This window comes from Amblyraja radiata, chromosome 46 (genome assembly GCF_010909765.2).
Source record: "Amblyraja radiata isolate CabotCenter1 chromosome 46, sAmbRad1.1.pri, whole genome shotgun sequence".
Lineage (NCBI taxonomy): Eukaryota > Metazoa > Chordata > Chondrichthyes > Rajiformes > Rajidae > Amblyraja > Amblyraja radiata.
This window is the reverse complement of record NC_046001.1, coordinates 5,982,950-6,007,404: the sequence shown is the minus strand read 5'-3', so window position 1 is coordinate 6,007,404 and position 24,455 is coordinate 5,982,950. Positions and strand designations below refer to the sequence as shown.

At 42.0% G+C, this 24,455-nt stretch overlaps 1 protein-coding gene and 1 long non-coding RNA gene across 2 annotated transcripts; both read left to right on the top strand.

Annotated features, from left to right (window-relative positions):
- pa2g4 (proliferation-associated 2G4) lies at nt 1-21,212 on the top strand. Its single transcript, XM_033015817.1, has 13 exons — nt 1-225; nt 6,953-7,081; nt 7,746-7,851; nt 8,495-8,564; nt 10,171-10,263; nt 11,014-11,077; nt 12,134-12,212; nt 15,184-15,262; nt 16,356-16,489; nt 16,700-16,794; nt 17,515-17,642; nt 18,858-18,917; nt 19,915-21,212. The coding sequence occupies exons 1-13, from the start codon at nt 141-143 to the stop codon at nt 19,978-19,980; spliced, it is 1,188 nt and encodes a 395-aa protein (XP_032871708.1). The 5' UTR covers nt 1-140; the 3' UTR covers nt 19,981-21,212.
- Nucleotides 12,719-13,679, top strand: LOC116968848. The gene is made up of 2 exons (XR_004410543.1): nt 12,719-13,238; nt 13,530-13,679. It is a non-coding gene; the product is annotated as an uncharacterized LOC116968848 (long non-coding RNA).
- Nucleotides 21,213-24,455: the final 3,243 nt, after the last annotated feature.

The following is a 24,455-nucleotide window of genomic DNA, read 5'->3' as shown; positions in this document are numbered from 1 at the left end:
TGTGGGGTTTGTCGTTCCGAGTCGCAGTCGCTCTCATCGGTGGATGGTGCGTGAAACTACAAGGTCCGTGAGCACCCGCGGCACAAGGGCGGGCTGGTGACGGGCGGCCCGCGGGGGCATGTGGGTAACAGGAGGGAAAGATGTCGGACGATGAGAGCCAGGAGCAGACGATCGCCGAGGATCTGGTGGTCACCAAGTACAAGATGGGCGGTGACATCGCCAATCGTGAGTGCGAGGGCTGAGCTGGAGAATCAAGCGGCCGTGGGGGGTGGCTGGAGGGTCGTGAAGCAACAGGTGGTGCCTTGCGATGCGGTTTCTGAGGGAACCCTGATGCTGCCATGTGGGCGAGTGGAGAGAGAATAGGCCTCAGCAGCGGGGCTGGCTCTCTCCCCCTCTCTCTCACTCCCTCTCTCACTCACTACCTCCAGCACTACCTCCCGCAAACACGGTGCCCCCATGTGGGCGAGTGTGGAGAGAATAGGCCTCAGCAGCGGGGCTGGCTCACTCTCGCCTCTCACGATCTCCCTCCCTCCCTCTCTCACTATTTCCCTCCCGCAGACGCGGTGCCCCCATGTGGGCGAGTGAGCGAATAGGCTTCGGCAGCGGGGTTGCCTCACTAACTACTTCTCTCACTCCCGCTGCCACAGTGCTGCCACGTGGGAATAGAATAGGCCTCGGCAGTGAGTAACCTTCTCACTCACCGTCCCGCAGACGAGTGGGGAGAGAATAGGCTTCGGCAGCGGGGCTGCCTCACGAACTCCTTCTCTCACTCACTCCCTCCCGCAGCCACAGTGCTGCCATGTGGGCACGTGGGAAGAGAATAGGCCTCGTCAGTGGGACCGCGGCCACGGTACGCTCGACCCGACTCCCATCCGGCTACCCCCTGCGCCACAGGGTGCAATATATCTTGGCGACTGTCGATATCTCCAAGTGTCGGGCCACGAGGCGATGGGCCGAAGGGCCCGAATCTGGCTTCTCTCAGCCTTCCGCGCGCTTATTCTCTTCCCGCAAGGGAAAATAAGTGCGTGAATCTGCACCGATTTCTCATCGCACTTTTCCACTACGTGCTTCTAAAACAAAGACGCAGATAGGGGCTAATTCTTTAAAAACGATAGATTGGAGTAAATACTTCCACCCGAAATGTCGAGTCGAGTTTATATGCCACAAGTACGTGGGTTACAGGTGCAATGACAAACTTGCTTGCTACAGCATCAAAGGCACTGACTTAAATTATATATAAATTGTACATAAATTAAACAAGACAGTAAAAAGAAAACGACTGCAAAGCTAGATGCAAACTTCCAAAAACAAATATAAGTAAGTCCGTGGTGGTGTAGTGTTCTGTTGCTGAAGTTGGATTCGGGCTGTGCAGGTCAGTTCAAGAACCTGATCTTTATAGAAAAATAGCTGTTCCTCAACCTTGTGGTGTGGGACTTCAGGCTTCTGTACATCCTGCCCGATGTTGGTAGCGAGAAGACAGCATGGCCCGGATGATGGGGTTCTTTGATGGATGTCGTCATCTTCTTGTTGCTTTTGATTGTGGGGTGGGCTATATCCACTACTTTCTGCAGCTTCTTATCTATTTTATTTGCTGCTGGATGCATTTGACCTCTTGTTGGGCCATAGCTTCACTTTTCCCGTGATTCTTGATCAGGCGTGACCATATAGTTATCGTGTTTGCCTCCAATTAGTGTTTACCAATTGCTTGTTAGCCTTACATCGTATGAGGATAGGCTAATTGAGACCCTCTTATCGCTGCTGTGATCGTGAACTGCACAGGCGCCCAGTGAACCTTTTGTGGTGGAATAGTTTATTCTATGTTGAGGGAGGGGAAAGTGAATTTTTGTTATACCTCTTTTAATGATTCTATTTTAAAACAAAATGTTGATATACTCTTGTGCGCTTCCATTGTGCTATGAAAATTTTATGTTGAAAAAATTGGCCCGACTAATTTTAAATTACAAATAAAAGTGCAATGTTGGAAATTTTAAATAAAACAGAGAATGGTGAAAACACTCAGCAGGTTAAACGGTATCTTTGACCTGAGATGAAACCCCTTTTTCTCTTTCCACAGATGCTGCCTGACCTGCTGTGTGCTTTCTGTTTTCATTTTAGTTTTAAATTATGCGGTGTCCTGGAAGTGTAGTGATGGAAAGTGTGCAGAAGCCTGGGAATCATGACCGTAGTCAGAGGTTTTGAAGAGGTTCCTACTTAGTTGAAGTTGAACGTGGAAGGACAGACGTTTGCTGTATAAAATCATAAAATTGTTAACTTGCCATATTGCCCACTATCAATTATTGCAAAATTCACTTATCAGAATTCATGGTTTAATTATTAACTTTATTACCTGCTGCCAATAAATACCTTTCATGCAAAAGTAACGCTTTCTGTATAAAACTGAACAAAGAGACCAATTGCACTCAAGTCGTGTCTCATGTTGTCAGACGGGCTTTTTATATATGTTTGTTTCTCGGCTCTGTTTCAAGCTTGAGGTTTGCTGCAAATCTGTAACAGTTCAGTAGGTCTAATAACTTAACTAGACAGGATGGCGGGACCATATAAAACTATTGGAGCCTCTAGGTTAGTGATTTTAGTGTCATGTGATTTTTGCATTTTATTCTTTAGGGGTCGTGATTTATCCTTGTTTTTTTAAAGCATTTGTCTTTGGGTGCAAATTGTTGAGGTTATTGCAATCCGTACACTCTGACAGCCTGATTTCCTTGAATTCCGTTAGTGTGTTCATAATTAATTTGACAACATAATCACATTGGTGATCTGGGATAAGTGAAGCAAATTTAGCCATAAGCAGTAAGTTGGTTTATGGTCATGGTTTGAACTGAATTAAGGAGTGCCCTTGTAAGAGTTTCTTCATAGGCAATGTTTGTTTGGGGTTTGTACCCAGTTTTCGTGTAATAGCCTTGCTAGAAAAATTGACACATCTGCAGTTCTCAGTATGAATTGGAAGAAAACTGCTCAGGGATCTTCTGATTGCAATCCCTTAATGAATGCAGGAAGCACCTATGCATGGTTATTAAGGAGTGGATTGGCTTCAGTTGTAAATAGCTGTCCTTTCCTCCCTTTATTCACCATCTCAGTTTTCGGGTTGGAGGGCGGGGTGCTGATTGACAAGTTGGCTGTTATCAGAGGTTGTATCTGCATCTGGCTACTAAGGTAGCCTCCCTGAGGACGTGCAGAGAAAACGGACTTTCTGGTTAAAAGCAACTGTAGACAGCCCCATGATAGCTAAGATGGTACGAGGTGTACTGTTGGAAGTGGTGTTCTTTGGATGTAATATTAGATTGAGTGCAAGCTGCAATTTTGGACATATGGATTTTGTTTTAAATGTCTCATAGGCCTATTCTGAAGAAGAGTTAGACACAAAAAGCTGGAGTAACTCAGCGGGGCAGGCAGTATCTCTGAAGAGAAGGAATGGGTGACGTTTCGGGATGAGACCCATCTTCAGACTGAGTAACTCCAGCATTTTGTGTTTATCTTCGATTTAAACCAGCATCTGCAGTTCTTGCCTATACAAGAGCTAGGAGTGGTTCTTGGTGTCCTATCTTGCAGTCACTAAAAACAGATTGTTTGGTCATTTCTCGCTGTGCCCAAGAGTTTGACTGTTTTCTAATTACAACAGCAACAGTACTTCATTGGCTGTAAAGTGGCTCAGGATGTCCTGGTGTTGTGAAAGATACCATATAAACTGAAGTCTTTGTTCCTTTTGAAAACAATCTGTAATTGAAGCATACAGATCAAGGCTCCGGCGCGGTTAAGTGATCTTTGGTATGTCAATAGAAGAAAGCAGCAAACTTCCTTTTTGTCACATCATTTATTCCTGCATGAAATCTTCATAATCAAATGACAGTTAAAGACAAGTTTGACCTTGCATATGTAAACCCTTTTCCTGGAACCTCTCCAGCGCCCTAACCACTCCCCCCCCCCCCCCCCCCCCCCCCCCCCCCCACCCACAGTCTCATTATTGTATGAAGAGTTATCACTTGGACAAAGTATTGGAGGACTGCCAAAATTTGGAATCCACGCCATATATAAGGAAGAGAGAGACAGGGAAATCGGCAAAATATGGCTACCGTATTCAGTAATAGAGCAGTTGTTCAGTGGTAACTAATCATTACTTTCTGCAGATTTATACATGTGTTCTGGTTAATACATCATTTAATAAAAATCTTAAAACTAAAATTGCTCAACATCCTCCCTCTTGCGTAACAGTAATATCCCTTCTCATCTATCTTGCATAGATGACTACAAATAATTAAGTTGGAGTTGTTTCAAGGTGCTATGGAGTTTAATCACAATACAAGTGTAACAATTCAATGGTAAATGCTGGTATTCAGTTGATCTTATGCTAGTTTAAGTATACTTGTTATTTAGGTACAAGCAAAGATTAGAATGGAAGCTTTGAATGTGAAGGTTGTGGATTTCCTACTCCATTGACTTCACGCAAATCTACGTCTGCCTTCAACAGGTGGCGCCTGCGATGTAGGAAATGGTCCACATTTTTCAAGTGTCTTAAACTTTATTGTGGGATTGCATGTTGAACAGCAGAGGCAGATTGGCAAATTACAGGGCACCTCATTGTGTAATTGTGGCTATTTTAAAAAAAGAAGACAAATCCAATTGAACTTCAACACCGCTTTCAATATGTCAGCACAATCCTTGGACCATTGTAGGTCAAGACCTTGTATCTGTCACAAAAGTCATTGTTTAGTTTACTTTAGAAATACAGTGTGGAAACAGGCCCTTCAGCCCACCGAGTCCATGCCAACCAACATGCCACCTGTATGTTAGTTCCATGTTATCCCACTTTTTGTATCCGACACATTAAGGGCATTTTACAGGCCAATTGCTGTACTGGACAGCACTATTCCCTGCACTCTTGTATGATCTGAGACCTGAACTACCTGTACCAGTCTCCCTGAGGTACTGGGAAGTTGCCACCAGTTTGCGTCTCAGGAAAATTCTCAATTCACTGAAATGATAAAACCAATATCACTGTTCTCTCCAATATTCACTGGATGCAGGGAGCCCAGGATCCTTTGTCAACATTAGTACTAAATGCTTATGGGCAACAACAGAAAACAGCTATTTTGAGGCTGTAAATTTCTTAAATCACCTTTGTTCCACTCTCTTTTGGCTAATAATGCAGTGATTCTGCTTCCTGCAAGAATGAATTTGACTTTGGAGATGTGGTGTGAAACTGTGTCAAGGGGATAGTATTGCATTGATTTGGCTTTGTTTGGTTGATGCAGGATAGCAGCTGGCGTGAAGCCAGCATTTAAACTTTAATTTTACCTTGAAGGCTGCGAAGGCTACTGTTACACTTGCATTGTTAAGTGCCAATTGCAAAGTGTTCTGTAACTGAGGAAAGGTTGCTGCTATTGTTATGCTTAGTATAATTTGCTGTTGCAGAAATACATTTTTGAAATGTCTTGCTATTAACCGTGGACTCTGCTGGATTGGCCTTCATGTACTGCTCTAGATTTGAGCTAAACTTTAAATAGTAATGGGCTCTAAAGCTATTAACTAGAGGAGTGGCTTGGTAAACATCCCCATTTTCAGTGATGGCAGACCCCAAGCATGCAAAGACTAGGCTGAAGTGTTTGTAATATTTGGGCAGAATGCCAAGTTCACAATCTGTTCGGACTTCCTAAATGTCAATCTTTGGCCAGTTTGATTCACTATATTGCAGTAGGCGCAACTATTCCTGTGGGTCCAGTGAGGTGCTGCATACTCGTACTCCACTGCTAGTCCTGTTCCGAGTCATGCTGCACCAGTACAGAACAGTGAAAAGAACCAGAATAAGGAAAATTAACCTGCTACGTCTGGAATAATAAAAACAGGACAAATCTAATCTCTGTATTGTTCGCTTGATTTACCTGCTCACTGAAGCTTTTTATGGATTGAGCTATGGATTAGACTGCATTTAATTAAGAGTTAAATGAATTAGAAGGTTTAGTTTGACTTTAAATTGGGCGGCTTTGTTTTGATCTGTGCATACGCCCCAGCCTGCCTCCTTTATTTCTTCTGTTGCAACCCTCTTTAGCCAGAGTGTGGTGAATCTGGAATTCATTGACACAGACAGCTGTGAAAGCCAAGTCAATGGATATTTTTAAGGTGGAGATTGACTGATTCTTAATTGGTAAAGGGGTCCGGGGTAATGGGGAGAAGGCAAGAGGCTGGGGTTGAGAGGGAAAGATAGATCAGCCATGATTGAATGATGGAGTGGACTTGATGGGCCGAATGGCCTAATTTTGCTCCTTGAACCTATGATCTCCATTGTCATTTGTTCCCAGGTGTCTTTCTTTAAAGAAGCAGCTGGCTCAAGTGGCTGCATCTTTGCTGTTAAAGGAATCACATTTTATATTTCCTTTAATTTTATTTACTAAATGTTTTCCCTGTCGAGTTATTCTACAACTGGCAATGAACAGGTTTTTAGAGGCAGGTGGGAGGGCTGGTGCAGCTGCTACCTAAGCACTTTTTTCTTTAAAAGAACTAAAGCCCCTTTGTTTGTAAAATCTTAAATAGCTAGGTTGAGATTTCATTTAGAGTGGGAGTGCAACCTTTAAACTTTACCGCACAGCACATCCTCTGCATTGCAAGACCTCTTCCACAGCCTGTGGTAGTGGTTCACATAAGGATTGCCCAATCTTTTAATTAAAAAATTACTCTTTGGCTGTTACATTTGGCAGTTGGTGCTATTAGCTATGAAGTTGATGCAAAGGGAAGCATTTTTACCAACTTGTGTTTATTGGTTTCTGCTTTCCACTCCTAGCTCATGGGAATAATTGGATAGTATTAGCTGAACCAGTTCAGTCCAGATCCCCAAATATGATTTCTATAGACAATGAATACGTAGACCTTTTGGCATTAAAGCTTCACTGTTATGAAGCTAATGAATTATGCTCAATAGTTGCCAACATATATTCCTTTGCAGGTGTTTTGAAGATGCTGGTAGATGCAGCGAGGGTGGATGTATCTGTCGTAAGCCTTTGTGAGAAAGGAGATGAAATGATCATGGAGGAAACGGGGAAAATTTTCAAGAAGGAGAAAGAAATGAAAAAAGGTCAGTGGCACTTGATCCTGAGTTCCCTTTTTAAGACGAAGCATCATACATATGTAAACACAGCTGTAATTTCGACATGGTGAAACCAAAATGTATAAAAATATCCATTAATAAAATCTGACAATGTGCACTTTAACCACATGTGATTTTTTTTCCTATTACAAATCTCAAATTGTGGAGTACAGAAGCAAATAAATAAATGATGGGTCTTTGTCCCAAACAATATGGAGGGCACTGTGAGCAGTTGTAAACAGAATAAATATGAGTAATAAACGTCTTTGTAATACTCAGCCATCAGACTGATGAATGGTGTTACCAGAAAGCCAACTGAATTTGTATACAAGAATGCTTAAATTTGCTCCAGTAATTAATCTTCAAAATGATGGTTGTGTAAGTGCCTCTACCCTCTTCTTCCTTAGATGTGGTTATCAAGTCACAGGATCCCATGCCTCCTCAATCCTCTGGATCAGCTTACCATGAGAGACTTCTGGTCAAAAAAACACCCATCCACCTCTCTTCTCTGCCTCATATCACCAAGCCAATTTTGTAGCAAATTTAGACGCCTAATGTCTTTAACCATTCGCTCAATTTGTATTTGACTGATATTAACATTAATGTTTTTTTTTGTGAGTAAATGGTTTGTGTGTCCCTTTTTTTTTTAAAGGAATTGCCTTTCCCACGTGTATCTCAGTGAACAACTGTGTCTGCCATTACTCTCCTCTCAAGAGTGACCCTGACTATGTCCTGAAGGAGGATGATCTTGTTAAAATGTAAGTACATTTTCATGTTTATAAGCCTTTGAGGGTGCCTTTAATGTTAACCCGATTTGCTAGGTATCTCGCATCTTGTGTCAGAAGGTTGTGGCTTCAAGTCTTACTCCAGGATTTTAGCATGCCATTTACCATGGCACTTCAGTATGGAACTGAAGAAGTGGGGAATAATTCAGAGATGCCATCTTTCATATGAGATGTTAAATCAAGTATGAATGTTCGGGTGGGAGTAAAGGATTCCAAATACTGTTGGAAGAACAGCGGGGAGTTTTGATCCATTTCGTGCTTGACATTCATACACCCACTTTCCAGCAGTCGTTACTGCTCACTGATCCTTGGGAAACACTGATTCACTTCATTTTTCCCCCTTTGTTCTCTCCATTCCTCTTTGAAATCCAGAGGCAAGGAAGAAGTTGTAGTGGCCCTATCCAAGCCTTGACTGATGGGCACCCTGGGTCATTTTTAATACTGTTTTTACCATTTTTCTCATGGAGGAAGCTCCTGTGCATTCTTCACTTGCATATTTGTAGTGATGGGGAGGGTTTGATTCAAAATTATAAAAGAACTCTTAATATCACTCTATTCTGTGTGTACAAGTTGCAGATGAGATTTATGCAATTTTTTCCCCCCCCCTTCCCAACAGTGATTTGGGCGTCCATGTGGATGGATTCATTGCGAATGTGGCGCACAGTTTTATTCTTGGTGTCAGCAAGGTATGTTCATTTCTGGAGTACAAGCAGTTAGGTTGTTGCGATATCCGAGGTATGTTCTAGCTGTATAGAAAGGAATGTTCTCTGCCTTCTGTTTAATGGGGCTGCTTAGACTATTGAGATAGATTTTGGCAGCATAAGTGTAATTCATTTTCAGCTCAAACTTTAAAAAAAGAATCTTGCTGCAAATTGAGTCACTTAATTCCCTGTTCATTTAAAAATAAAAATAAAAATCTGTGCCTTGTTGAGAGCAGAGAAAGTAAATGATCTGTTGCCAGGCCTTTTGCAATAGTAGCTTAAAACGACTCAATAACAGGTGGCGGACACCTGCCTGTCTGCTCAAGGAAGAGAGGAAGGGGAATTGGAAACTTGTCTTCCTCAGAGCTTCTCCGCAACGGTGCAGCTGCTCAACGTGGTGATAATTATGGGTACAAGTGTCATTCCTGCCATCTCTTGGCATAAGAAGCTGACTCTGAATATGCTCCACAATGAATGAACATTTTAATAACTCCGCAATGATTTAAAAAAAATAAAGTGACTGATCTCTATCCATAAACCCAGATGTTATGAATCTCTAGTGCTGACTGAACAGCTATGCTCTTAGAATTCCCCACTCTAGTCTGATCATCACCATTTATCCTGCTGTTTTGAATGAACATTTGTAGTGATGGGGAGGGTTGGTTTCAAAATTCTAAAAGAATTATACTCTGAATATCAGACTCAAAAGTCTGGTATTCTGTGTGTACAAGTTGCAGATGAGATGTATGCAATGTTTTGGGGAATAACTGCAGTTGTGGTCTCAGCAGTGAGACCACAACTCCAGTTTGGCTTCCAAACATTTGTATTAATTGTTTCTATCACTAAACTATCACTATCATATGTCAATTACTTGGACGATCTGCCGACCTTTTGCAGATCATGCAAACTCTGTGCAACTCTGAGATCTATAATCTTTTGCCATTTTAGATTATATGCTATTTTGTTATTACTGCCAAAATAGACAACTTTCCCACATTATGCTACATTTGCCACTTTATGCCCATTATACAATCTATCCCTTTTGGTGGACTGCTTGTCCTTTTCGCAACTTGCTTCCTGTCTATTTTTGCGTCCTCTGCAAATTTAACAACCATACCTTTGATCACTTCAGGAAGTCATCAAATGTAAATCATTTCCCATGACTAATGCCAATATAATGAGTGTATTGCTGGAGCACTATTGTGCCTTAATATTTTTTCAACCCATTATTTAAGGGGTTGATGGAATTGTACTGAGTTTACTAAAAGTAGCATGCAGTCATAACTTACAGCATATTTTTTGTTTAAGTAGGAATAAATCTATTTTCAGTCTGGGTTTATCTAAAATCCTATTGGAGCCATGCAGAGTCTCTTTAGATTCCTAATAAATATCATTTGTGAATGGTTTCTTAAAGATTCTGGACACATTTTCCCCTTTATAAATGACAGGAATGGCCAAACTGAAATGATGTCCAATTTTAATTTAGCCTGAGCCTTAAGAAGTTTGGTAGAAATAATTTTTGGGTCGTATTGCATTTGCTTTAATTTTGTTTGGTCTTGCTTTTCATTAATCAAAATACTTTATTTTGCAGGATAGCCCTGTATCCGGGCGCAAGGCTGATGTCATTAAAGCTGCACACTATTGTGCAGAAGCAGCTCTGCGGCTAGTAAAACCTGGCAATCAGGTAAGGTTGTTGAAAAAGGAGATAAAAATAAAAAAACAAGCATTGTTTGCCCCAGTGAATCAAATATACTTGCTAACATTGGCCACAGAAGCTACTAACCATTTTATTAACCATTAGCTACTAATCCTCATTTTTACCCTAATCTCTTGTTCTTGGTTCTTCTCCCCCCCCCCCCCCCCCTTCCCCCTGCCTGGGAAAATATTTTTCCTGCACCCAAACAAGGCATTAACACTTAATTAAGGGATACAAGTCAAACAAAACTCTTTGATCAAGGAATCTATGCCAGACTCATGTAGCCTGTCTTTGTAATTTAACCCATTAAATCCAGTGAACTTGTACCGCATGTACTCTCAGAAAGGTGCACCCTGTCCAAAATGCAGCACTTGTCGCCGAGCACAATGTTAAGCAAGGCTGGATCAATTGATAATTTCCTTCTGTTTGTGTTTCAACTTCAGATGTTGAACTCGAGCGTTTTTCAACTTTTCACCCGTAGCCATTTCAAAGCCATTCATGGTGCACATGTGTTACCTATTTTTCTTGTTATCTACAATATGTATTCGATTTCACCAATCATTGTTCTGTCTATATTTATATTTTATTCAACTCATTCTATAATTTCTTATTTGCCTTTGAGTGGTTTTATTTGGAGAGCAATAAATTATTGTTGGAAGCCAGAAATGTTCTTCTTGACTTTTTATATGGATATTGTTATTTGTGTGAAATGTTATTGATGTTTCCTTGTAACCTCAGAACACTCAAGTGACAGAAGCCTGGAACAAGATTGCTCAGTCCTTTAATTGCACTCCAATAGAAGGTGAGATGCCCAATTCTGATTGCAGGAAAAAATTACTGTATCGTTTTCATTCCTAAAAACAAATTCCCACTTTCCTCCAGTGTTTTTTATAAACTGGGAAAGGCTCTCAGTGTGAAGAATGCCATATCCACTGTATATGATCAGCATTCGTACTTTGCAAGTGGGAGTAGGTTGCACACTATGTTTAAGGTGGATCAGTAATCAGCTGATTGGGTAAACATGCATGTTCTTCGTGCACTTTTCAGGAGCTGCATTTATTTGTATTTAGAGCAGGCTATAAACTTCAGTTAACTCTGACGTCACACACAGAGTGGACTTGCTGTCCAGCAGATTGCAAATACTCCGCATGAAAGATTAAAATACTGGCAGCCACTTTTATTTGGTCTTCAATAAACTAATACATCCCTTACGGGTACGTTGTATCAACATAATGCAGGAAGGTCCTCGATTTGTCTGAAGTGGCTGCATATGGGCTTTGTGAATGGAGTTATTCTCATTCAGACCCCTTTCACAGAAGTATTAATTACATTACAAGGATGAGTGCACCTGAATTGAGAAGCAGTAAATTCAGTTTACCCACTGTTTGGAGAGTGAACAACGGCAGTAATTAAATATTCCAGGACAGTCGACATTCAATAAAGACTGGCAAGAAGGTAAAGGTGGAGGGGTTGCTCTGTTAATAAGTGATGATATCAGTACAGTAGTTAGAAAGGATGTTGAGCTAGCAGATAGTTCCGAATTAAATCTGTTTTGGAGCAACGGAAAAGCAGGGAGCAGAAAACATTAGTGTGCATTGTTTTTGGTCCTCTGACAGTTATGGTGTGGTATATATGAAGAAACAAGAGGTGCATAATGGGTATATTAGTAATTATGGGGGAGATCTTTAATCTACTTGGGGAAAATCAAATTTGTACGAACAATTTTGAGGTTGACTTCCTCAAATCGTGGGAGTGATTTCTCGATCAGTATGGGTTTTTTTTTTGACATTTTAAGATTTGGGCTGGGGCAGACAGGTGGTTTCAAACCACAATCTCAGTTGCAATTATTTCTGTTCAGGTATGCTGTCACACCAACTCAAACAGCATGTTATTGATGGGGAGAAAACAATCATTCAGAACCCCACGGATCAGCAAAAGTAAGTTTTGAAAGTTTGGCTTTTCATTTCAAATGAACTGATGTATCTCTATTATACTAAAAGTCTTGTCTTGTTTGTCTGTCTGTGAGATCAAGGAACGACGCCAAAACGGTACACAATAGCGCAAATTTTTTTGCCGAATCTTACTCAACTTTTTCCTGTGGTCGTTAGTATCAAGTTTTTCACATTTAATGTTATATTTCTCGTTATTGATATTTAACATTTTTAAAAAGCCAACTTTGAAAATACTAACTGCCTTGGAGAGTGAGACTTTTCTAGCAGCCTCCAGTGATGATGTCACAATGGCATCTCACAGTCGTCCAATCACAATGGGATCTCATTTACACAACGTGCCATGAAGATTCCGAAAACCGAAAATGACATCACAAGGTGATCTCTGCTGCCAATACAGAAGCTCTGAGAGTTGACGGAGTGGGTGATGGGAGAAGAAATGTTATTTAAACATTGTCTTTAATGAGGTGGGAGTGCGAAAGGGGAGAGGTGAGGGAGGGAGTGACTGAGGGTAGGGAAAAGGAGAGGGAGGTAGAGGTGACAGAGAGACAATGGGATCAGCAGCTTCAAGGGGAGTAAGGAGAGAGTGAGATTTTTGACCCCGCCAACATGGGAAGGATTGCCCTCCCGTATGACGTCGTGACCCGACCCCCACTTGGACTATATATATATATATATATATATATAATATAACTAAAATTCTCATCTCGTTATCTGCAGGTTTGCATTGCACCTCTATTTGCGCAAAAACGGTACATGATAGCGCTATGATTTTTGTCCTGCCTTATTCACCATTGTCCTGTGGTGTAGATGAAACTAGTTTTGTGCAGATTGATGGTATATTTTAAAAGTTATTGACGTTTAAAGGTTTGTGTTGTACCTCTATTTGCGCAAAAACAGTACACGATAGCGCTACAATTTTTGCCCCACCTTGCTCATTATTGTCCTGTGGTGTAAATGAAACAAGTTTTGTGCAGATTGGTGGTGTATTTTAAAAGTCATTAACGTTTAAAAGTTTGTTGTACCTCTATTTGCGCTAAAACAGTACACGATAGCGCTACAATTTCCCCCCGCCTTATTCACCATTTTCCTGTGGTGTAGATGAAACAAGTTTTGTGCAGATTGATGGTATATTTTAAAAGTCATTACCGTTTAAAAGTTTGTGTTGTACCTCTATTTGCGCAAAAACAGTACATGATAGCGCTACTATATTTGGCCCATCTTATGCACCATTGTCCTGTGGTGTAAATGAAACACGTTTTGTGCAGATTGATGGTACATTTTAAAAGATATTCTCGTTTAAAGGTTTGTGTTGTACCTCTATTTGCGCAGAAACAGTACACGATAGCGCTACTATATTTGGCCCACCTTACGCACCATTGTTCTGTGGTGTAAATGAAACAAGTTTTGTTCAGGTTGTTGGTATATTTTAAAGGTTATTAACGTTTATAAAAATAAAAAAAAAGAACTTAAAACAACACCCCTGCCATGCACAGTTGGGGGTGAGTTCCCGTGCACGTCATTACTGGCATCACAAAGGGCACGCAGCGGGTCCTCGGCAGCGTCTGTGAGTTGGGGCCTTACCAGAATTCAGATTGCCATCTTTTTTTCACAACGGTGACACGGGTAAGATTTTAAAAACAGCATTTTACCACTGCTCCGGGACCGCGGGGATCCGCCACCTTGGCGGGTGAGGCTGGGGCTGCGTCTGCGGAAAGCAGCGGCCGGCTCCAGGGGCGGGGAGAGGCTAGGCCGACGATCTGGGGCCTGTGCTCTAAGGCTGGCTCTCCACCAGGCCCGCGGGGATCCACTGCCTTGGCGCTGGGTCTGTGTCTGCGGGTGGCAGCGGCTGGCTCCGGGCGGCGGGGAGAGGCCGCGCTGAGGATCCGGGGCGCTGAGTCTAGCTCTGAGGCCAATGGCTGCTGCTGCTGCTCCGGGCTTGTGCGGCGGGCTGAGGCAACTCCGAGGCCTGGGCTCTGAGGCAGACGGCTGCTGCTGCTATGGGCACGCAAGGAGCGAGAGGAGAGGCAACCTCGAGTTCCTGAGGAGGCGAGGAGGGAGAGTGGGGAGGAGGGGCAATAGAGGGAGAGGAGGGGGGAGGTAGGGAGTGGGGAATAGAGGGAGAGGAGGGCAGTCCGGAGGTCAGGAGGGATAGTGGGGGGGGGGGAGATAGGGGAAGGTGAGGAGTGGTGGATAGAGGGATAGGTGGGGGGTAGGAGAGGGAGCGGTGAGGGAGGGATGGGGGAGGAGAGGGAGGATGAAGAGGAGGGAGTGCTGGGGGCTGAGGAAATGAGCCGCGCTTGCGCAGTTGGGGGCTATGGGTGAGGGGGAATGCGTTGTGTTGGGGGACCGGGACCCAAAGGCACCCACTTAGTCTAGTTTTTAATAAGATTCTTTAAAAAAATTATCTTCAAGGTGACATTGACCTGTCAATAGCACCTAGTCATGAAGGGTTGTTTGCGAGCATTGTGAACAACGGTGGTGCTTTAATTGTTACTGTGGTGGTTGTGAAGGACTTTTCGATGTGCCAATAAGGGCATGGACAAGAATTTACACTAAGTAAAATCATAGAGCACAGAAATGTCCTTTTGGCTCACCTCCATGCCAACTATGATGCCTATCTATGCCATTCCCATTTGCCCACATTAGTCCCATGTTGAGTACTGCTTTGCTGTAGCATCTAAATCATGTTTACATGTTACTAGTGAGAGTGAATGTCAAAAGAAAATACTAATCCATTTTAAGAGCGTTACACTATGTGGATGATATTTTCGCAGAGCGAGTTTCTCTGGATAGTGGTGTGCCTTGAAATTATTCCCAAGATTGGATAGGATGCATAGAAATGAATCATTCAACCATTTACGTCTATACTGCTTCCTTTCCCTATCCTAATGTGTTACTGAGTCTAATCCTACTCTTCCATCAGTGGTGGTCTGACTGTGCTCATTTTCTTGTAAAGGAAAGATCATGAAAAGACAGCATTTGAAGTACATGAAGTTTATGCCGTTGACGTATTAATCAGCACCGGAGAAGGCAAGGTGAGGAGTTGGTACATTACAGGCCATGAGTTTGTTTTATTTTGGGCTTGGAATGGAAAGTTTACTCTCAGCCTTCCAGCATCCATGGGGAATGGAGGGTTGTGCGAGAATTGCTTAAAACAAACAAACAAAGCAAAGCAAAGTCTGAAGAAGGGTCTTGACCCGAAACGTCACCCATTCGTTCCTTCTCTCCAGAGATGCTGCCTGTCCCGCTGAGTTACTCCAGCACTTTGTGTCCATCTAAAACAAACTCGCCATTGCGCAGTAATAAATTGCCAAACTATATGTCATCTCCTCACCGTTTTAAATATCAATATTTGGTACTACAGTTCTATTTCTGATGGCTAAATGGTATTACTGTGAAATGCAGCAAAAATCAAATGGATGACTGTACTTGCAATCACGTGAAGTGCTAAATCTGCAAAGAGGATGTTAATGTTAGCAGCCTATAACTGCACAACCTTTGTATAAATGTAAAGCTAAATATGTCTTTTCACACCTATTTTGCTCAACACTTGAAATAAAATTCACTGTTTGACTCTATTTTCATAAAAAAACAAAGAATCTTTTGTAAGCTATGCCTCGACTTTTACACCTAGCCTGGGCTTGGCTACTATTTCAATTCCAATCACTTTGCTCAGTCAGATGGGGGCAGTCTAAGAATGTTAAGCAATTTAATGAATTATTTGCCTGTTGCATAAACTCCAGATAAATGACAATGTACTGTCGTTGGAATTGTGAAAGTGAAATCAGTGGCTGGGAAAATGACTTTGCACATGTAGTGCCAAAATGCTAATATATTGCAGGCATGAGACAGTGAGTTTTCGCCATCAATTTAAATGTTGTGTATGGACGGTAATGATGTGTATGTACATCTACCATGGAGTGCAGTCTAGGCTAAAGATTGCTGTGGAGTGTATATGTGTTTACTAAATGTGCACCTAGATTTCTTTGGTTTCCAACAGAGGGAGGGAAATGACAGATTTGAACGAGCTGGGATATGGGGTGAAGGTCAATGGATTTGAACCTGTTAAAATGCCAACGAGCATGCATATGTTTGAAAACAAGCTCCTTAACTCGCGTATGTCTTTAGGCAAAAGATGCTGGTCAAAGAACAACTGTGTATAAGAGGGACCCAACACAACAATATGGTTTGAAAATGAAGACTTCTCGTGCCTTTTTTAGTGAGGTTGAAAGGCGGTTTGATGCAATGCCCTTCACTCTGAGGTAAGCCTGATCGAGCATGTGGTTGTTACTTCATGTAACCTGGGATTGCATTGGTATTACTTCATTTGATCTAAATCAATGTAATATGCATACTTCTATTGACCCATTCTATTCAATGTGAAATAGTTGTATTTCCCTCAAACTTGAAACCTGAGAATTGCAACTGCAGCTGCTTTAGGATGCTGATAAAACAAAAGTTTCTTTTCAAAGGGCATTTGAAGATGAGAAAAAAGCCAGAATGGGAGTTATGGAGTGCGCAAAGCATGAGCTTCTACAGCCATTCAATGTACTCTATGAGAAGGAAGGTATGAATCCTGAATGTTGTGAATGACAACACTGAATAATTTGTTAAACTGCAATGGTATTCCCTGTTGCAATAAGTGACCATTTTATTCCCTGCTGACTCCATGTTGAATATATATTCTGTGACTGCTGGCAGCTTCAGATCGTGTGTGTAGATGACCATTCTTCATGTGATAGACACAAAGTGCTGGAGTAACTCAGTGGGTCAGGCAGCATCTCTGGAGAAAAAGGATGGATGACATTTTGTGTCGGGACCCTTCTTCAAACTTCTTCGGGTCCCCGCCCAAAACGTCACCAATCCTTTTTCTCCAGAGATGCTGCCTGACCCGCTGAGTTAATCCAGCACTTTGTGTCTATCTTTGCTATAAATCAGCACCTGCAGGTTCTTGTTTCTGCCATTATTCATGTGCTGAGCTTAATCCACAAATGATTAGGTTGTTCACTTCTGGTTACGTCAATGCAGAATCTCACACACTTTCCAGGAGGGGGCTTCTTTTACCTTGGCTACTGTACCTCCAAGTTTTCCTGTTCTGTGTTGAAATTTTAAATTTTATTTTCAAGTGGTACATTTATAACTGATCATTGGAAGCATTGGTGGAGTTGTAATTTTGTTAGATTAAATACTGGGGACATTTAACACCTGAAATGTTGTCATTTATTGATACCTGAATTTGAAGTCATGCTTTTTGCTTCACTGATGTCTGTTCTTTGTGCTTCCCTAGGGGAGTTTGTGGCTCAGTTTAAGTTCACAGTCCTGCTCATGCCAAATGGTCCCATGAGAATCACCAGTGGAACATTTGAAAATGAACTTTACAAGTCTGAATTGGACATTAAGGACCCTGACCTGAAGGCAAGTTATGAAAACAACCCCTTTTTTCTCAATTTCGTCTGCAATCAAAAGCAGATTTCAAAATGTAAAAAATCTTTAAAGTTGTATATTGGCCTTGAGGCATCTTTTTATTTTAACCCATTCTGCTTGCAGCATTTGTGATCCTCAGTTTCATCGGGAAATACTTAGGGTTTTGCATTGCTTTCTTTCTCTAACTTTGTTTTTTTGACGTCGAAGCAAAGATAAACCTTGTATACAATTGTACTCTGACTCAAACCTATACTTTGTGGAGGTCTGTAAGTGGAGTTGTTTACAAAATTGATCTGTTGCCCCTTTTTGACTCAGTTGCGATGAAATGAACCATTCAAACTGATTTGGGATTAAATGAACCCTCAGTAACCTCTGAAACGAAGGTTACTGTTTTTATCGCACCCTTTGTTTCTGGTTGGCTGAGTTGATGGGTCTAAGTTTTCAATCTGTATGATAAATGGAAACCCAATTGGAAGAGTTGAAGGTTAGCAAAACCAACATTGACTCATTGGAGTCTAATAACTTTGCGATTATTAGTCATAGATTCCCAAATTTCCAGTTTGAGAAAATTCCCAATACCAGTAGATTTTGCTTTTTTGAAAGACAGTAATCATAAATTATGTTAGAGTTATAGTTGTTACTGAATTCCTATCCATAAAAATGCATTGGTACAAAGATGTCAAATCTGCTGTCTAATCTGGTTTGGCCTATACGCGCTCCAAATACATAGGAATCAACCACAATGTTAATGCTTCCATATGAAATGGCCCAGCAAACTATTCAGGGGATAAATAAGGAAGAGCAATAAATTATGCACCTTGCCAACAATGGCCACATCCTGTTGGAATGCATAAAATGAGTCTGCGTTCTTGAAGCAATCCAATCTATCTCATTCCCCTATGTGTTTCCACGTGACCTATTTTCTCTCGTCTACCATCAAGTCTATTCTGATTCCCATATCAATCCTCAGCGGTTAATTTTTAATAAAAAATGAACCTAGCAGTCAGCACATCAGGAGCACACAATGGAAACCCACCTGGTCACAGGGAACATTTGCAAATTCCATAACCCTTTTTATGACTATATTTTAGTATTATGCCTAAAATATTTATTGATGTACAAGTTGGTGTGTCTCGCCATCTTTTGCTCTTTGTCCTGCCTCTTGTAACTTGCATTCAAGTTAATCTTTTTAAATCACCTTTTTAGGCCCTGATTCAAAGTTCTGTGAGCCGAAGGAATCAGAAGAGGAGGAAGAAGAAGAAGGTGGTACGTAGCATGTTTTGAGAGCTCAGCGATAATGCAGCTGCTTTCATTTCAGTTCCTGCAAGTGGATTTTGTTCTTTACATTGTAGAAACTATCTTCTAATTAATGTTCCATGTAGAAATTTATAATCGTGCCAATTTCTTGGGAGAAATGTACAAAGTTACAATATGTAGCTTTGCCTTGCTGCACATACGTTTCAGATAAATGGAGCTTTTGGGCTAAATAACTCAATGTATTATAATGACATGGAATGAAGGGAAAAAAACATTTACTCCCAATACAATAATCTACAGAGAATTCTGCATCCATTTGTTCTTCTTAAAAGATTGAAAATTGTGATGGAGACTCCAATTGTGAATCCAATATTTAGATGTTGTCAAGCTGAAAAGTGTGCAGAGAAGATTTACGAGGATGCTGCCAGGACTCGAGGGCCTGAGCTATAGGGAAAGGTTGAACAGGCTAGAACTTTATTCCTTGGAGCGCAGGAGGATGAGGGGTGATCTTACAGAAGTGTACAAGATCATGAAAGGAATAGATCGGGTAAATCCACAGTCTTTTGCCTACGAGAATCGAGAACCAGAGGACATAGGTTTAAGGTGAGGGGGGGGAAGATTTAATAGGAATCTTGAGGGGTAAATTTTTTACACCAAGGTTGGTGGTTATATCGGACGAGGAGGAAGTTGTGGCAGGTACTATCGTAACATTTGAGACATTTGGACAGGTACATGGATAGGACAGGTTTAGAGGGTTATGGGCCTAGCATGGGCAGATGGCACTAGTGTAGATGGTGCATGTTGGGCCAAAAGGCCTGTTCCCACGATGTATGACTCTGACTCTGTTTGGTGAGTAAAAGCTCTTAAATACAATATGATGGGCTCCTCCTCCCCCCCCCCCCCCCCCACCACCACCGCCTCACCGCTCTCCCTAAAAGCTGTAGTGGTAAATGGCATGCGTTTGTCCCGCAGTAATTTAATCCACTTGTATATCTTTCATCTCCAGGCTTCCCAGTGTGGACTCCCTGCCACCACTGGCAGCACCAATGAGGAGAACGAGACTGGAGACTGACCTCTCGTAACCATAGCCCCAGAACTAACCTGACCTTTGACATACTGTCTGTACCTGATGGCGAGCTCCAGCCCCCAGCTGTTTAGTGTACAGCTTGTGGGACCCTTTTCACCAGCTCCTATATTCTTACACTGAGGGAGGACCACAAGACTCGCATTTATGACTGCAGACTACTTCAAAAAAAATAAAAAAACAAAAAAAATCTTTGTGCTATTTGTATGGTTTTATATTTTTTATCCAAGCAAGAACATATGGCAATGAGAGTAATTGGTATAGAAGATTTAAAGGTAGCTGTTTAACTCTAACCCCAGCCCAAGGCCTTTTTTTTGCTATGCAGTAGTTTCCCTCGGGTGTTTGTGTAGTCATCCAACTTGTTGGCTATTACTGCTTACTGAGACAGTGTTATAGCCATCTAATGCTCTTTGCTCAGATCTTGGGGTGGGTGGAATAGGGCAGAGTTTCCAAAACATTTTTAAACTGTATAGATTATTAGACAACATTTTCCACCACCTTTTGTATCCAGTTTTATGAAATATTGCCATTCTCCCCGTTACCTATTGTGGTTATAAATAAAAAATGCTGCAATTGCTGGTAATCTTTCCTCCAGTAGAGTTTTCTGTAGACTCGAAACAGCTCAGGATAAATTGAAAAAAGTACATGCAAAGCTATTATTACCTATACCAAGTAATTCAGAAGTTTTTCGCAATCTCCAGGAGGCTGGGAATATTTTGTTTTAAAATTAATACCAAGATTAATTCTGAACCTCTGTGCGTAATGGGCCAAATAACAATTGACAATAGACCAGTTCGGAGTCCATGTACATTGTTTCTGTACTGTGAAATGTTTTATTTTTTTCTCTCTCATATTTTTGGGGAAGAGGGAATTTACATTTTACAGGCCTGAATTGCAGGATTGGAAGTGTACTTGTGAGCAAAGGCTGAATTGATGCAGATTTATATAATATAATGAATTGTGTGGTTCTGTCTGATTTCTGTCTCTTTTGAAGATTGGCCAGTATTCTGTTGATATTTGAAAATGCTGTCCCTACCTTTTTTATTTAAAAAAAACTAAAAAAGAATAGCATACCAAACTAGAATAAGGACTCTTGTTTTGCCAGCCCTTACTTACCGTCAATGACTTCTGTGTGTGTGTGTGTGTGAGATAGGAGCTCAGTGTAATACCATGATTTGTTTTGGGTCACTGTGGGGATTAAATAAATAAGTCAATATTAATCCTGCATTTGGTTTGTCTTGCTTCATGTCCCCTGCCATTGGCTGCAATACCTTCCAGTCATTAAAGGACCCTCGGTGTGATGTGATCCTGGTCATAATGGATGATTCCCAGTCTTTATGGATGTTGTCCATTGTTGTTGATTATAATGGTTGATTTGTGATTGCACCACACTGCTACCACTTGGTGCGCACGACCTTTGCAGGCAGCAATGCTTCCTTGTTCATCTGTTGTTGCCCTGGCACTGACCCTGGAGCAGCTGCTGGGAGTGATCTGGCATTGTTAGTGCAACATGGCTGCCTACCATCTGCTTTTCATACTCAAAATATGCACTCCGTGCATTTTTAAGTCGTCGAATAAAAAACTCAATTCAAGATATTTTTAATAAGTTTTTCTCTTTTCTGTGCTGAATCCAAAGGGATTTTGGAGGTGCTTTAATATGGATTTGAGATATTGCAGCTGGACATAATTATCTGTCGCAATTTTTTTTGTAGGAATTTTTCTTAACCTTGTCTCTAGGTAGTGATTTGAAAATTTGGGACCTCTTTCACTACAACTCTTCACTCAGTGGAACAACTTTCTCTTCACGCTGCTGAATTTTAAACTTGTATGTGTAAAAGCTCCCATACTGTGTAGTGAAAATAGGCTTAGTATCAAAATATCATGAGCACATTCGAGTTGACCCAGTGTGTCCTTCGTTGCTACAGTTGGGATTATTGCACAGCACCAATGGCATTTTGGAACAGCACAGGAACAGGCCCTTCAGCCCACGTTGTCTGTACTGAACATGATGGCAAATTAAGCTAATCTCCCCTGCCTGCACCATATCCCTCCATTTCCTGCAGGTACAATGCAATATCTAAAAATCTCTTGAATACTACTATCGTATCTGCCTATTGCCACCACCCCTGGCAGTATGTTCCAGGCACCCAAAGCACTGCACATCACCTTTAATTTGCTCCTCTCACCTTAAAACTATGCCCTCGAAGATTTGACATTTGTACCCTGGGGTAAAAGGTTGGGAATGTCTTCTGCATCCTCTCCAAAGCCTTCGCTTCCTTCCTGTAGGTGCGACAGATAGAGCTTCTGCATAACGCCAGAGACCCAGGTTCGAACCTGACCTCGGGTGATGTCCGTGTGGAGTTTGCACGTTCTCCCTGTGACCACGTGTGTTTCCTCCCACATCAAACAGACATGCGAGTTTGAAGGTTAATTGGCCTCTAAATTGCCTCTGGTGTGTAGGAAGTGGGTGAGAAAGTGGGATAACATGAAACTAGTGTGAACGGGTGATCTCGATGTGACTCGGGTGGTGTGGACTCGATGAGCTGAAGAGCATTTCCATGCTCTTATCTCCAAACTAAACCACACCAAATACGGCCTAACGAAAGTCCCAATAACGTTGGAAAATGATTTCTTGACATGTTCAATCATAAGTGTGTGTCTGGCTGTGTGTTTCTGACTTGTGGCTGCCAGCCTTTGATTCGTTGCTACGCCAACACCCGACCCACAAAAGCCCTGATTTTTTCCATTTCGGCGGAGATTTCACTTTTCATTCCAAGTATCCACTCATTAAATTTCATTGTGTTTATGTACACATTTTAAATAAAATCCTTCTTTCCCCCCCCCCCCCCCCCACTCACTTTGTCGCCTCCTGCTGGCCAGCGACCATAACGGCTGCTGGCGCCCGCATCTCGCCTCAAAGACGCCATTTGAAAACAGCCGCACTGCTGATTCCTGAGCCGCTTGAGTTGGACCACGTCTCCCGTGGGGGCTATGGGTAGGGAACGGCTGCATTGGGGAGCAGACCCAACGGATCTGCACTTGGTCTAGTCTGCATTACTAAATCTCTGATCTTGACCGCTTTTGGCCCACTGTGCTGCGATTTCCGACAGAACGCCGCCACTTACGGCTGTCATTTTTGGCCACCTCGCTCAGAGCCCCTCTCCGCCTTACGCGTGCGGAGGATTTTTCCCATCGATGAAAAATCATAGAGATATTAATGTTTTTTTTTAATTCGCCATTTCCTCTGCTGCCCCTGCTGGAGGGAGGGGGAGGGACTATAAAACCAAGAAGTGGTGTGCCTCACTTAGTCTCTGCAAGATGGATGAAGCCAAGGGTCATGTCTCTGAGCTCTGAATAACACTGAACAAATGTCTACACAACTGAGTACCCTTAATGTCGTTTGAAAATGAAAATATGGTTTGTTTGAAGTAAAACGGCACTGCCTGCAAATAGTTGTTTGGGTGCTTTGGCCTGAAGTTGAAAGGCACTACTTACTGCAAATGGTGGCGGGTCATTTGGCTTGAAGTTGAAAGGCACTTCTTACTGCAAATGGTGGCGGGTGATTTGGCTTGAAGTTGAAAGGCACTTCTTACTGCAAATGGTGGCTTGGGTGCTTTGGCTTGAAGTTGAAAGGCACTACTTGCTGCAAATGGTGGCTTGGGTGCTTTGCTTGAAGTTGAATGGCACTACTTACTGCAAATGGTGGCTTGGGTGCTTTGGCTTGAAGTTGAAAGGCACTAACTGCAAATGGTGGCTTGGGAGCTTTGGCTTGAAGTTTAAAAAAAATCACCATTCTATCTGCTGCACCTTGCTGGAGGGACTATAAAACCAGGAAGTGGTGTGCCTCACTCAATCTCTGCAAGATGGATGAAGCCAAGGGTCACGTCTCTGAGCTCTGAAAAACACTGAACGAATGTCCACAACTGTGTACCCTTAATGTGGTTTGAAAATGAAAATATGGTTTGTTTGAAGTAAAAAGGCACTACCTGCAAATGGTTGTTTGGGTGCTTTGGCTTGAAGTTGAAAGGCACTATTTACTGTAAATGGTGGCCTTGGAGCTTTGCCTTGAAGTTGAAAGGCACTACTTACGGCAAATGATGGATTGGGTGCTTTAGCTTGAAGTTGAAAGGCACTACTTACTGCAAATGGTGGCTTGGGTGCTTTGGCTTGAAGTTGAATTGCGCTATTTACTGCAAATGGTGACTTAGGAGCTTTGGTTTAAAGTTGAAAGGCACTATTTACTGCAAATGGTGGCTTGGGAGCTTTGGCTTGAAGTTTAAAAAAATCACCATTCTCTCTGCTGCATCTGCTGGAGGGAGGGGGAGGGACTGTAAAACCAGGAAGTGGTCCGCCTCACTCAGTCTCTGCAAGATGGATCTAGCCAAGGGTCACGTCTCTCTGAGGTCGGAATAACACTGAACAAATGTCTACACAACTGTGAGTACCCTTAATGTGGTTTGAAA